Source organism: Aplosporella prunicola (assembly GCF_010093885.1).
Source record: "Aplosporella prunicola CBS 121167 unplaced genomic scaffold K452scaffold_54, whole genome shotgun sequence".
NCBI lineage: Eukaryota > Fungi > Ascomycota > Dothideomycetes > Botryosphaeriales > Aplosporellaceae > Aplosporella > Aplosporella prunicola.
In genome coordinates, this window is record NW_022983582.1 from 53,076 (window position 1) to 67,354 (window position 14,279).

A 14,279-nucleotide genomic window follows, 5' to 3' on the forward strand; every position below is an offset into this window, starting at 1 on the left:
CAGCGGATGAATTTGAAAATCTGGCGCGCAAGCATTGTCAGCGATCAGAGGGCAGGCTTCGTACTTATCGTCGTACTCCTGGCGGAGCGACTCCATCTCGGTGGCAAAGTGCTCCATGAGCTTCTCCTTCTCCGTGCTGAATTCCTCCTTCATCTCCTTGATATCGCGCTCGGACTGACACAGATCATCAGCGTCTAAATTGGAATGTCGGACGCGGAGGTGTGACTGTTACCTTTCCAGCAACTTCCAACAGCTCCTGGTGCCGGGCCTTGAGCCTGTCGATCTCAGATTCGAGTTCGTGCCTGACGCGGGCAACCTCGAACTCGTGCTCCTGCTTCAGACGAGCAGAGTTGGCCACGTAGTGACCGTCCCTCTCCTCGTGCGTCTGGTTCAGCGTGTCAAGCGTCATCATCAGGCCATCAACCTGGCGACACTTGTCCTCGTAGTCCTCGAGCTTGGGCTGCGCGTCAGCGAGCTTGGCCTGGATCGAGTTAAACTCGAGCTGGAGATGCGAAATCTCCGCATCCTTGTCCTTGACGGTGTCGCTAGCGCGGCGGCGCAGCTTCTCAATCTCGCCCTGCAGCGCCTCAATGACGCCCTTGTGGTCCGCCTCGGTCTCGGACAACTTCCTGTCAGCAGTCTCGAGCTTGTCCTGCAGGTTGGCGATGCTCTCCTGGAGGGCGCTGACGAGGCCCTGGTTCTCCTCGTGGAACGACTTGCGTGCGTCTGACTCGGAGCTCTTGAGCTTCTCAATCTCACCCTGGAGGGCGTCGATCGTGGCCTTGTACTCGGTCTCGCTGTCAGAAAGCTTCGAGTCGGCGTCCGACAAACTCTGCTGGAGGCTGATGATGCTCTCCTGGAGCGTGGCGACAGCGGCCTCGTTGTCGGCCTGGGACTTGCGACGCTCGGCCTTGAGGGCATCCTCGGCCTCGGCAAGCTGCTGCTGAAGAGCGTCCTTGTCGGCGGCGAACGTCTGGATGTCGGTGTTGAGCTTCTCAATGTTCGCCTGGAGGCTGGCGGCAATGACGTCGCTCTCCTCCTGCGACTTGCGGCGCTCGGCCTTGAGCTGAATCTGCAGCTCGGCAATCTGGTTGGCCAACGCCTCCTTCTCCTCGGTGAGGGCGGCGATGTCGGCGCTCTTGTCGGTGCCGGTGAGCTGCTTCTCGAGGTTCTCCCTCTCCTCGGCAAGAGCCTTGAGCTCGGCGACGTGCTTGGCGCGCTCGTTCTCGAACTCGCTCTTGGCCTCGGTCAGAGTGCGGACCTCGGAGCCAAGCTCGGCCTCGCGAGAGAGCAGCTCGTCGACCCTCTTCTGAAGCTCAGAGCCGCGGGCGAACTGGTTGGTGAACTTGACCTGCAGGTCCTCGAGCTTCGTGGCCGTCTCAGTCATGGACTTCTCCATGGACGACTTGATGAACGCCGAGTTCTTCTTCTCAGCCTCGAGCATGTCGTTGGCCTCATTGATGCGGGTGCTGAAGTCCTCGAGGGAGCGGGCGAGCTCCTCTTGGAACTTGGTCTTGACGTCAGACACCTCCTCGGCGCCCTCGAGGCTCTTGCTGTTCAGGGCTTCCTTGTGGGAGCGGACAGCATCGGCGTGCTGCTGCTCGAGCTCGGCAATGCGGTTCTGCAGGCTCTCGACAACCTCAACATCGGAAGTCTGGCCGTGGGCAGTGCTAAGCTCAAGCTCAAGAGCGGCAACGCGCGCGTGGGCCTGCTCGACCTCGTCGGCCCTGGTCGACAGCTCGGTGATGGTCTGCTGGTGCTCGTAGTGGTCGGCGAACATGGTAGCGATCTGGGCATCCTTGGCCGCAATCTCGTTGCTAGCAGCCTCGATGCGGTTAGTAAGGTCGTAGAGCTTGGCCTCGAGGACAGCCTTCTCGTCGTTGAAGTTGTCGCTGCCGCTGCGGAGCTCGGCAATCTCGTTGCGCAGATCCTCAAGGACACCGTTCTCGGCCTCAAAGTGACGAGTGAGGTCACCCTTCTCTTGCTCGAGAACAGAGACCTTCTCCTGGAGAGAGGTGACGGTAGCGTCCAGAGCAGCCTTGTCCTGCTCGAGCTGCTCGTGAGCGGCCTTGAGCTCGGCCTGAGCGCCAGAGTCATCCTCCTGGCTGCGAGAAACATCGGCCTTGTCCTGCTCAAGAGAGGCAATCTTCTCCTGGAGAGCCGAAATGGTGGCATCCATGGAAGACTTCTCCTGCTCAAAGACACCGGTCAGAGCCTTGAGCTCTCCCTCGGAGCGGGTGACCTTGTCGGTCGATTCCTGCTCAAGAGCAATGATCCTCTCCTGCAGAGTGTCGACCTTGGCAATGGCGTCGGCCTTCTCCTGCTCGAGCTCATCCAGCTGCTTCTTGAGCTGGTCACCAGCCTCGAGCGTCTTGTCGGCAGCATCCTCGCGCATGGCAGTAAGCTTCTCCTCGAGAGCCTTGGACTCGGCCTTGTGCTGCTCGAGCTCCTCGGCGCGCTTAGCCAGACTCTCCTCCAGGGCACGCGCCTTCTCGGCCGCCTCCTGCTCGAAAGTGGCAAGCTTCGTCTCGAGAGTCTGGTGGGAAGCCAAAGCCTGCTCAAGCTCAGTGGAGCGGACCTTGAGGTTCTCCTCCAGAGCGCGAGTCTTGTCGGCGACGACGCTCTCGAACGAGGCAGTAAGCTCCTCGGCCTTGTCCTGGTGAGCCTTGGCAGCAGCCTTTTCTTGCTCGAGCTGGTCAACGTGCTGCTTCAGGGCCTCCTCGAAGCTGGCAGCCTTCTCGACGTGCTCCTTCTCGGCGGCAGCGAACGTATCCTTGAGAGACTGCATAGCGGTGCGCTCCTCTTCCAGCTGCTTCTGGTACTTCTCAAGCTCAGCCCTGAGGACGACGGTTTCCTCGCCACTGCCCTCCATGGCAGCGGTAAGGTCCCTCTCCAGAAGAGCAATCCTCTCGGTGTGCTCCTTCTCGGCGGTAGCGAACTTGTCCTGGAAGGATTGGGTCGAAAGACGCTCCTCCTCGAGCTGCTTGTGAGACTTTTCAATCTCAGCCTGAGCAGTTGCGCGCTCCTCTTCGAGCTGCTTCTGGGACTGCTCAAGCTCAACCTTAAGAGCGGAAGCCTCCTCACCGCTACCCTCCTTGGCAGCAGCAAGCTCAGCCTCCAGAGCAGCAATCCTCTCAGAGTTCTCCTTCTCGAGGCTGGCCAGCTTCTCTTGGAGAGAAGACGCAGCAGCGCGTTCCTCCTCAAGCTGCTTCAGGTGCTGGTCGAGCTCTGCCCTGAGCAAGTTCGCCTCCTCGCTGCTACCCTCCTTGGCGGCAGCAAGTTCCTTCTCGAGAAGAGCCATCTTTTCGGTCGAAGCCTCAAGCTCGCCGCGGGCCTTCTTGAGTTCCTCCTCAAGGCGGCCAGTAGCGGCGCTGTCTTCCATCTCGGCCGACGAGAGCTTAGCCTCGAGAGCCTCGATGGCCGAAGCCGCAGCGGTCCGCTCGTTGTCGAGCTTCTCCTTGTGGGCGGCAGCAGCCTCGTCGAGAGAGCGCTTGTGCATGTTGGATTCGGCAGCGAGGTCAAAGACCTTGCCCTCGAGCTCCTCGATCTTGCTGGTGAGGCTGTTGCGCTCGCCCTGAAGCCTCTGCTCGTAGCCTTCAATGTTGGCCTTGAGACGGTTGACCTCGTGCTCCGAGTCTTCCCTGACGGCGGCCAAGTCGATCTTGAGCTGGCTGATGGTGTCGGCGGAGCGGTTCTTCTCAGTCTCGAGCTCTTCGGCGAGACGCTTGACCTCGTCGTTGCCGCCCTCCTTGGCGGTGGAGAGTTCGGCCTCGAGCAGAGCAATGCGCTCGGCCGACTTGGTCTTCTCCATCTGGAGTTCCTCGTTGAGGCGAGCAGCGTCGTCGCTCGAGCCCTCCTTGGCAGCCGACAGCTCGCCTTCGAGCTGGCTGATCTTCTCCGCGGACGCCTTCTTCTCAAAGTCCATCTCTTCGTGCAGAGCCTTGAGCTGCTCCTCGACGCCGCTCTTGGCCTGCGAAAGCTGTTCCTCGAGCTCGCTGATCTTATCGGCAGAGGCCTTCCTCTCGGTCTCGAGTTCATCGTTGAGACGGCTGACCTCGTCGCTGGTGTTGCCAGACGCAGATGACAGCTCCGACTCGAGGCGAGCAATACGCTCCTCCGAAGACTTCCTCTCGGCATCGAGCTCCGCCTGAAGCTTCTTGGCCTCAGACAGCTCAGCCTCCATACCGGCGAGCTTCTCGGCCGACGACTTGCGCTCAGCCTCGAGGTCGGCCTCGAGCTGCGCGGTCTTTTCGGCGGCAATGCGCTTTTCCTCCTCCTTCTCGCGCTCGCGCTCGTCGAGTTCGTCCGACGCGCGGTCAATCTCAGCCTGAAGCTTGGCGAGAGTCTCGACGAGCTCCTTGTTCTGCTCATTGACCTCGGTGGTCTCGCCCTTGGACTGCTCAAGACGGTTCTTGACGTCCTCGAGCTCGACGGCCTTGAGCTTGAGCTCATCGTTCCGGCGACGAATGTCTTCGGTCTGAGCCTCCCAATCGCGCTGAGCAGTCTCCAAAGCACTGGCGTGCTCCTCGCGCTCGCGCTCTAGGTCACTCAACGCATCCGAAGTCTTTGAATCCGAAGAGGACTTGTCAGCTTGCATCTCTTCAATTTGGGATTCAAGCTCTTGGATTTTAGTCTCAAGAGCCTTGCGCTGGTCAAATTCGGCGGTGAGGTCGTGCATAATTTCATTTTGATCGCGAGAAGCATGGGAAACGTGGGACGCATCAGGACTCCTCACAGATTCATCCATCGACTCGGCGTTGCTGGGGAGGGCCGGCTCTTCTTCAGCCTCGGGCTCAGCCGGGGCAGCTGGCTCGGCCGGCTCGGCCGCGTCGGCCGTCTCAGCCTCAGCATCCGGAGCAGCGGGAGCTTCCTCCTCGACAGGAGTTTCGGGAATGGTGGGGCTGCGATCGACAGTCAGCAAAAGCCCTACGAGAGCGGGGTAAAATGGGTCAAAGTACATACCTCTTGAGCCCGTCACCAACAGAAGCCGGAGTGCCAGAGGTCGACGCCCTCTTCTCGGCGGTGCCACGAGCCGTCGAGACGGTGCCTGTCCGGGCACGCGTGGTCGACGTCGTCGAGGGCTTGGAAGAGGTCAATGAAGACCGCTTCGAGGCGGAGTCGGTTGTAGATGTGCGGGTAGGAACGGGAGGCCGCCTAGGAGTGGCGGAAGTGGTGGTAGTGGAGGGCGTGCGGCGAGCCGTCGAGGCCGTCGGGGCGGTAGCGCGGGAGGTGGCCGTGCCGGTCGAAGAAAGGCGCTTCGAGGCCACCGAGCCGGGCCGCTTGTTCTCCTCTCCCGAGCCTTGCTCGACGTCCGACACCATCCTGGCGACGGAGCCAGGGCGGGCCTTGGCGGCCGACGAGGCCGTCGATGTAGGGCGGGTGGGCGGTTTGTTCACATTGGTAGAGGAGGTGCGCGCGGCCGACGAGGCAGCCGTGGGCCTCGTGGCCGAGGCACGCGTTGTGGCAGGCGTGCGAGAAGTTGACGACATGATGGTCGAGGCCGGGCGACGAGGGGCACCGGTGACGCCGCTCTTTGCTGCAGAGCTCGAAGTGCTGGCGACGGAGGAGCTCTTCTTATGAGCGGGGGCTGCCGGTCTGGAGGGGTTCGAGTCAGCCGGAGCGGTCGACGTGGTCTCTTGATGCTCCGAGTCTGGCATTTTGTGGGTTCGGTGAAGATGCGGTCAAGGGAAGTAACAAGGACTCGGGACCAGACAACGACACACAACGGCGGGGCACGACGAGGAAAAGAGAAGGCAGAAGAAAAGGGAGCAGGAAAAAAGGAGAAGGGAAAAAACACGACTCGCAGGCGGGGACTTGTCGGGACTGGCAGCTGGAGTCGTTGAGAAAAAGATGGATTGTTCCTTCGGCAGGCGCGATGTGGTGTTCGCGGAGCACGGGGCAACACCCTCAGGGGCCCCCAGACCGCCCGTCGCCCCGCGCTGCACTGCCAAAGCTTCGCGAAAAAAAGCCGTGCCAGTGCGTGTGTCGACTGACAGCTCGCGACTCTCCTTCGCCGCTGGCAATTGATCGACAGCCCGGTGAGGCAGTGAAGCTTCCAGGCACAATGGTGGATGGGATGCCTCTCCCCGCTGCCGTTGCCGTTGCCGCCCCTGACCGCCTCCGCGCGCCACGCCCCTCCCGTCCCTACGCCGGCAGCCCTTCCCTGTCGGCCTGTCCCAAGTCCTGCTGCAACACCACCCCTCTCCCCAGCCGTGCCATGTTGATCCGACCGACTCTCTCCCTCTCGCCTACCATGAGCCGAGCCGCCGCGCGGGCTACTCTGATGACAAACTTTCACCGGACTCGCGGGCTGCTCGCATCACATCACATACGTCACTCACTCACTCACACACCGTGCACCACGCCAGAGCGACGAACCCAACCGTGACCATGAACCATTTTCCCTTATCCCACCCTCCCCCTCCCCCCACAGGCCCTCGACCAGCGAGCCCGTCGCAGTCAGTCCCCCTTTGTTCGGCCGAACGCTACAGTCTAAAGGGAAAAAGGGGATCGAAGGGGGAAAAAAAAAAAGACGGGGCCTTCAGAGTGAAACACTAAACCAAAAAAAATCAGGGAGAAACTGCCGAACCGCCCCCATGGCTCGTCTCCGCTCTCTCTTTCTCTCTCTCTCTCTCTCTCTCTCTCTCTGAAACCGCTATCCCTAGCCCGGAGTGTGTCGACGAAAGCAAGTTTGTGCTCATGAAGTAAAACGCCACGCATGCCTCGCCGTGGCTCGCTCGAACAGCGTGAGCCAGGATATCTTTCGTGAAAAAAAAAACGCAACAACGCAAGTCAAAAGGGGGGCGCGGGGGAAAAGCTCAAGGGAAACGGAGAGATAGCCAGACAGTCGATCGAATCCCATGCGTCGTTTCATGTCGGCAAGCATCCAACACCAGTGTATATTGAACTGGCTACAGCCGAAAACGCTCCGGAATGTTGTGCGAGTCAAATTGACTTAGCTATGCTGCCAAAGCTTCGCAGTGATTGGGTATCTGAACGGAGATTCCGATGCAAATGCTGAGATGAGGTCGGGGTCGCAGGCTCCAGCGTACGGGTTGCGGCGCGAGAGCACGGCAGCTCGGTCTGATGAAGCACTCGGTAGCACCTCTTGGCGTTCCGTTCTGCTGCCTTGTTTCGCCCTCGCATCGTTCGCGCCGGTCGTAGAGCCACATTTTTCATATAAAATAATACCACTTGAAAAAACTCGCTTCGACTAAAGCGGCGGTAGATCAGCTGTTTCTCAAAAAGGGATATGGAGCACTAAGCACCACCTTTCTTCTTGCGCTCCTCGGCACGCGCCTGACGTGCAGCCTTGACAAGCGGCGCCAGAGTGGCCAGCGGCTCAGCGGTTTGGATGAACGGGTGCTGCGATTTGGTCAGTACTGGCGCGCAATGTGAAAGGAGTCGTCCTTACAGTCAACAGGTCATGGGCGCTCGCGCGCTTGTCGGGGTCGACCTTGAGCGCGAAGCCAAGGAAGTCCTTGAAGATGGCCGTCAAGTTGTGCTCTTCCTTGATCGTTGGCGTGCCATTGGTCGCGATGAGCCAAAGCGCGCGGAGAGGCGACTCGTTCAGGTACGGAGGCTCGCCCTCGATCATTTCGATGGCCATGATGCCCAATGACCAGATGTCAACCTTCCGGCCGTACTCCTTGCGGGTGACGACCTCGGGGGCCATCCAGTAGGGCGTGCCAACCATGGTCGTGCGCTTGCGCTCAGACTCGTTGATCTGGGCGCAGAAACCGAAATCGGCTACGCGTGGTCAGGTACTAAACCGGTGAAGGGAAGGGGGCGCAGCACTTACTCAGCTTGATGTTACCCTCCATGGAGAGCAGAATGTTGTCCGACTTGATGTCACGGTGGATGACGCCCTTGGAGTGTAGGTGCTGCAGACCGCACAGCACCTCGCGCGAAACGGCAGCAATCTGGCCCTCGCTCATGATGTTGAACGTCACAACGTCGGTCAGCGAACCGCCCTCCATGTACTCCATGACGACCCAGAGGTCGGCCTTGACGAGGAAGGAATCGATAAAGTTGACAATGTTGCGATGCTTCGACTCGCGCATGACGAGAATCTCGTTGATGATCAGGTCCTTCTTGGGCTGCTGGTCGAGGTTCATCTGCTTGATGGCGACGCAGCGGTTCGTGCCCATCTGGTAAGCGGTGAAGACACCGCCCGAAGCACCCTGACCGATCTTGTTGAAATTGCGGTACATCTTGGTGGGATCAGAAGGATTGCAGATCGCGTTGAGGCGCTCGATGATGTTGCTGCCCTGCGCGCTCTCGCGCGGGCGCTGGCGAGGCCGACCACCAGGCGGCGCAGGGCCAACGCGTGCCGGCTGCTGAGGCATAGGGACGTTGTGCGGATCGGCATGCGCAAACTGCGGCTGCGGGGGTTGCGCCGACTGATACGGGTGTTGCTGGTAGTGGCGCTGGCTGCGCGAGCGTTCCAGCTGCTGCTGTTGCTGGCGAGCGATGGACTGCTGCGCGGCGAGCATGGCCTGCTGCTGCTGGTCCTGGTACTGCTGGACGGTGCCGGTGGCCGGGGCGCCGTGGTGAGCGGGGCCGGCGGCGGCGTCGTTGGTGTTGGCGCGGCTGCGGTGGCCTGCTGCTGCGTCGGTGGCAGGAGGAGTGTAGGTGGTGGCAGGGAGGTCCTCGGGGATGCGCTCGACGCCAGGCGCGGGCGGGGCGGGGCGCATCGGTACGACGTTGGATTGCGCCTGCGGAGGGCGGGGCGCGGGACGGTGTGGGACCATGCCGTTGCTGCTGCTCGACGAGGGCGAGGTGACGGGCGAGGCGCCGGCGCCGCCGCGAGGGACCGGAGGCGGCGCCCGAGGGTTCTCGAACGAGTCCTCAGTGCTACGAGGGAAACGCGGGCTGACGGGCGGGCTCAACAGCGGCGTTCCCCCGCCGGCCGAGTGGCCTGGAGTCGTCACATAGTTGCTAGGCTGAGCGTGACCGATCTTGTCCCAGATGTGGTCGTCGGAGCGACTCGACGTGTTTTCCTGGTAGAATGCGACGACGTCGGTGAGGACCTCGGGGTTCTTCTTCTGCTCCTGCTCGTCGATGCCGTTGGCCTTGAGGATCTGCTGCCATTCGCGGGGCAGGCCCTAGGAAAGAAATGTCAGTTGGGACGTGGGACCGGGCCGGGCTAGCTGGCGGGACGGCGGGATGCGACCGACGAAGGCATTTTGGACTTACCGTGAACTCGCCCGTGTCATTGTCAATCGACACGTGGGTGACGTGGAGCGGATTGGTGGGCGTCGAGATGGTCGGGCGACGCGGCGAACCGACCAGGCCGCTGACAAAATTGGTGAAGCCCGTCTTGGTCTTCTTCAGGGTGTCGGGGCGGGAGAGCTTGGAGGGCTTGACCTCGCCCGAGAAGCGTTTGTTGTCGCGATCCGAGGCGGCCGAGGGCGTGGTTATCGTCTCCATCTTCCTGCCGAGGGCGCCAAAGCTCGCAGACTGTCTCAGACGCGGAGTGAACAGGCGGGCATCCGCGGTGCGCGAATGCTGGGGCGGCGGGGGGCGTTGTTGTTGTTGTTGATGTTTGGTGGGCGAGGACTGGATCTCGTTGATGTTTTGGCAGAGACCCTGGGCGTCAAACGGCGACCCAATGAGGTCGTCGTTGGCCTTGTCGGTAAACGAGCGGCGGAGGGCGGGCGGGTGTTGTTGGTGGTCGAGCGACGAGTTGGAGGCCGACAGGAACTCGGCCGTGGGACTGCGGCGGTGATGGTGGCCGAGCTGCTTGAGGGTGTGAGGGTAGGTGGGAGCCGAGGGGGCTCTGCGCAGGGAGCGGGCGGCGGGATTGGGATTGTAGGAGACGGGCGGCGGGCCCCTCTTGGTCAGCCTGCGGTGCTCGCGCGTGGTGTTGGTGTGCTGGAGCTGCTGGCCCTCAGCAGATGGGTGCTCCATGACGGGCCGGCCGGCTTTTCCCTTTTTCCCTTTTTCCTTTCAATGGGGGTGCTGACGTTTCCCACCGTTACTCAGAACCTGCAGCAGGGCGGATTGGCGAGGGTGCAGCAGCAGCAGCAGCAACAGCAACAGCAACAGCAAACAGCAACGTGGAGAGTAGTTAGAGTGTGCAGAGAGCGGCGAGAAGGGCGCGAGAGCGAGAGGACGGCCCTTACTACTGTGCACGGAGCCCGCAGGGGCTGGGCCAAAGAAAGAGAGTTGAGAGTATCGGTCCGCCCTTCTCTCTCTCGTCTGGCCCTCAATCTCGCCTCCAAAAGGTTACGAAGTAGCTTCCCCCCCCAGCGCGCCCCCCTCCCCGCCCGTTGTGCGAGCGCCCAGCCTGGCGTTTCAGACGCCGATCCCTAATCTCTCGAAACGGCGGCAAGGTTCACGACACGTGCCATGCTAACCCAGAGCCTCTTGTTGAAGGGCCGCGCACACCACCCTCGGCCCACGCCCGTGATCTGCCGTCCCTTGCCCGCTTCCAGTCGCATACCCTACATAAGCGAGATGAAGCTGTTGGAATGCTCGGGCCTGGCCATTGGGCTTTGCGTTTTTTTTTTTTTCTTTTCTTTTTTTCTTATTTCTTTTAAACTGCCACTGCCCGTCTTGCGTGCTGGCTGGAACCCTACCTAGGCTTGATTGCTTTCTCTCCACCCCGCCCCCACGCACGTCACTTGTCGTGCTATGTCCCGGTGCTTCTTTTCCCTTCCCGTGCTTCTCTTCCCTTCCCGTGCCGAAGACCTGATCATGTGTCTGATGATACCTAATGAAAGGAAGAAACCTGTCGAGAATCCTCAGCCCTGCCCAGCCCTATCTACCCTAAGCCCGGGACAGATCGTCGACGATCCCATCCATCCACGATCCAACAGCGTGTCTCCTCCTCCCCGCGGGGTCCAGCAAGCCACCCAACGTCCGCAAGCGCGCTTCGCCATCTAGCGAGACAGGGAATCGTCTTTGCCCAGCGTGCCCAGCTAGAATACAAGCCCAAGTCCTACTAACTAGTAGACATGAGTAAATAAAAAAGTCTTCTAGCACACACACACACAAGTAGAAATCTCGCCATCACCACAACAATGAAATCCCACGCACCCGGCAAAAACAGCCGTTAGCACCATTAGTCCCTACCGTACCGTACACCCCAACACCAACCAACCAAGCCCGCCCAAGCCCAGGCAGAGCCCAGTCCAGCCAACAGCCTCAGGCGCACCGCCGCCGCTGACGCTGCTCGCGCAGGCCAAAAGCACGCGCGCAGCCGCCACAGCGCCAACGCATGGCAGTAGGCAGTCCCTTTCCCCGCACACCCACGCCAGGGCACGCCAGGGCAGGCCAGGGTCTCGTCGCGCGCGCGCCGGCGCTTGTCCCTGGCCTGCCTTGCCCTGGCCTGTCCTGGCTGAACCCGTGCGTGCGTGCGTGCGTGCGTGCGTGCGCCTGGTTCTGGTTCGTACGAGCAGTAGGTAACTAGGTAGTTAGGCTGGCAGGCTGGCAGGTGGTCTAGTCGGCACTACCACCAGGGAAGAGGGGAAGAAGGAAAAAGAAAGGAAAGGAAAGGGCTGCACCAGTGCCTGCGTCTGCGTCTGCGTCTGTGTCTGCGCCGGTGCCGGCGCCAGCGTTGACGCCCTACGGATTACCTGTATATGTGTATGTATGCATGCGTGCGTGTGCGAAGATAGGTGCTCTAGGTGTTTGTAGCGTGCCTAGGCAGGTTTCGTGGATATTAGGTAGGAGTAGACTGTTTATGACACGCATATACATGCGTAGGTACGTAGTTCTACCACTATCACCACCAGCGCCGCCAGCACCAGCAACACAGCGTCAGCACCAGCGTCAACGTCGCGGGCCGGGCCTTGCCTTGCCTCGCCTTATTCCGTATGTACCTTGCCTTACCTACATATATACACACACACATATACATCCTCTCGAACCGTGGCTCACCCACCCCACTTAAACCCAACCCAACCCAACCTCATCTCATCTTGCCTCATCTCGCCTCATCTCATCACATCTCACTCGCCTCACCACCTAACTATGCACCATCAGACATCAGACACGCACGCGCGCGCCTGGCCTGCCTAACAGCTGCGGGAGGGAATTCTTCGGGCGGCTTGCGCAGAAACGCGCCGACCTACCGCCCGCGCGTGTCTCTAGTGCTGGGTGCGGGCTGAGACATGAGGCTGGGTTTGAAACGGGTGTGCGTGGAGGGAGCCTGGAGAGAGGACAGGACAGGGCAGGCAGGGCAGGGCAGAGAAGGACAGGACAAGGCAGGGCAGAATCTTGCTGCTGCTGCTGTTGTGTGCTGTCGTGTGCTCGACTGTGCAGTGCGTGCAGTGCGTGCAGCAAGCAAGCAAGCAAGCAAGCAATTACCTACCTTATGTACCTACCTACGTACCCTACCTATCTATCTACGAACCGTGGCATCTTCAAGCCAGCCGCCATCACCCCTCATCTCCCTCCGCATCATCTCATCTCATCTCCCACAGCAGCTGCGCGCTTGCTCCCTCGATCATCCCTCCCCTTCCTTTCATCCATCCGTCACAACGCGCACGCCGTCGCTGTCGCCAGCCCAGCCCAGCACAGCAGCTCTCGTCGACGGAGATCGTGATCGTGATCATGATCGTGATCGATGACGATCGGAAGCACGCACGGCACGCCTAGAGCAGATCGACAGCAGCAGGTAGAGTACAGTACATAGGGAGGGCTCGCTTATCTCGACGGACGGGGGTTGAGCTTGCAACGCCAACGCAGGCCGAGTCACGGACGGGAGCAACGAGCAACAACTAACGAGCTTCTCGCCCAACCATCGCGCGCGGAAGGAAGGCGTTGATGCTCGACACGATGCTTGACGCTTGACACTAGGTAGGTGTACGGAGTGTATGTATGTACGATACGGCGATGCTCCCAGCCCCAGCCCCTGTCCCTGCTCCTTGAGTAGTGAGTGAGTAGTCCTGGCACGACACGAACGACGGCTCCGCAGCCTGTCGTTGGTGCTGCTTTTGCTGCTTCTGCCGCTGTCGCCGTCGCTGTCGCTCGCTGCCCCGATGACTGATGCGCCCGGCCGGCACCGGCACCAGCACCAGCACCGGCGGTCGCCGCTACCTAGGAGTAGAGTAGAGTACTCTACTCGCGTGCTAGAGGCCTAGCGCCCGCGCCGCCATGCTCCAGCAACGAAGGGGGCAGCGCGTTGATTTACCTATGGTACTCTAGAAGCAGGAGGAAGGAAGGCGCGGAAGCGGTCGCTCGGCGGCGTCGTAGTGGTCGAAGGGGGTGCTGGGTTGGATTGGTGGCTTAGGAGGCTCTACTCCTATGTACCCAATTCGGCTTTTCTTGTTCTTTTTCTTTTCTTTTTTCCTTTTGCGCTGCTACAATTCAGAGTCTACTTCTCTTCTCTTATTGCTGCTTTTCCCCTCGCTGCTGCTGCACCTGCTGCTAGTATACCGTGCCGCGCGGTCGTTGCCGGCGCCTCCCGGGTCGTCGTCTTAGGTGTAGGAGTAGCTGCAAAGGCAGAGCAGTGGGGGAGCACTAGCTACGTAGCGAGGACAGTAGCACCTCAGGACCCTCTCTCCCTCCGTCCATCCCCCGCCACAGCTCCGCTGCTTCCGCTGTTAGCCTGCGACATTTCGCCCGCGCCTGCTCTCTCTCTCTCTCTCTCTCTCCGTCGCTTTCCTCTTCCACATACGCATACACACACACGCACATACATCCGACCAACCAACACATCTACACCTACGCGCGCGCAACCATGGCCGCCGCCCCGCCCCCCTCCAGCGACCCCGACACCCACGCCCACGCCAACATCCACGTCCACGCCGACGACGCCGACGCCGACAATATCTTCCCGCGCTACCTGCCTGCCGACGACGACGGGCCAGACGAGGTGCAGCGGTACATTGTCAGCGGCAAGTCTGCCCTCGCATAAACCCATCCCCACAAACCCGCAAACCCACCCAACCCCATCCCAAACTCCCCTTCCCCACACCCATGCCATTCCCCACCCCAAACCCAGCCCCAACCCAACTAACACACGCCCCTCACAGTCCTCACGTCCCCCACATCCCCCGCCTCCCTCACGCACCCCGCCGCCCGCACCCTCGCATCCCAGTACCGCTGCCTCAACGGACTCGACCTCAAGACCGCGTCAGTCGGCGAGCTCCAAGCAGCCCTCGGCCCGCAGCACGGCGCGCACGTGTTCCAGGCCGTCGACAGCCACATGCCGCAGCTGTCGGCCGTGGCCGCGAGCGTCAAGAAGGCTGCAAGAGGATGGGGCATCGAGATCTTGGGCGATCGGGAGCAGAGCGAGAGCTGTCCGGCTAGTGTGGCTGCTAGTAGGG

At 61.0% G+C, this 14,279-nt stretch overlaps 3 protein-coding genes across 3 annotated transcripts; 2 read left to right on the forward strand and 1 right to left on the reverse strand.

Moving 5' to 3' along the window:
- Positions 1-5,417: 5,417 nt before the first annotated feature.
- K452DRAFT_139074 (uncharacterized protein) lies at positions 5,418-6,440 on the forward strand. Its single transcript, XM_033535385.1, has one exon. The coding sequence runs from the start codon at positions 5,876-5,878 to the stop codon at positions 6,386-6,388; it is 513 nt and encodes a 170-aa protein (XP_033391987.1). The 5' UTR covers positions 5,418-5,875; the 3' UTR covers positions 6,389-6,440.
- Positions 6,441-7,260: 820 nt separating this feature from the next.
- Positions 7,261-9,912, reverse strand: K452DRAFT_237806 (uncharacterized protein; the record flags this gene model as incomplete). Its single annotated transcript, XM_033537620.1, has 4 exons — positions 7,261-7,365; positions 7,415-7,749; positions 7,802-9,107; positions 9,199-9,912. The coding sequence occupies 4 exons, from the start codon at positions 9,910-9,912 to the stop codon at positions 7,261-7,263; spliced, it is 2,460 nt and encodes an 819-aa protein (XP_033391988.1).
- Positions 9,913-12,243: 2,331 nt separating this feature from the next.
- On the forward strand, positions 12,244-12,603 carry K452DRAFT_292551 (uncharacterized protein). Its single transcript, XM_033541395.1, has one exon. It carries the CDS (start codon positions 12,323-12,325, stop codon positions 12,551-12,553), a length of 231 nt encoding a protein of 76 aa, XP_033391989.1. The 5' UTR covers positions 12,244-12,322; the 3' UTR covers positions 12,554-12,603.
- The last annotated feature ends 1,676 nt before the right edge of the window (positions 12,604-14,279 follow it).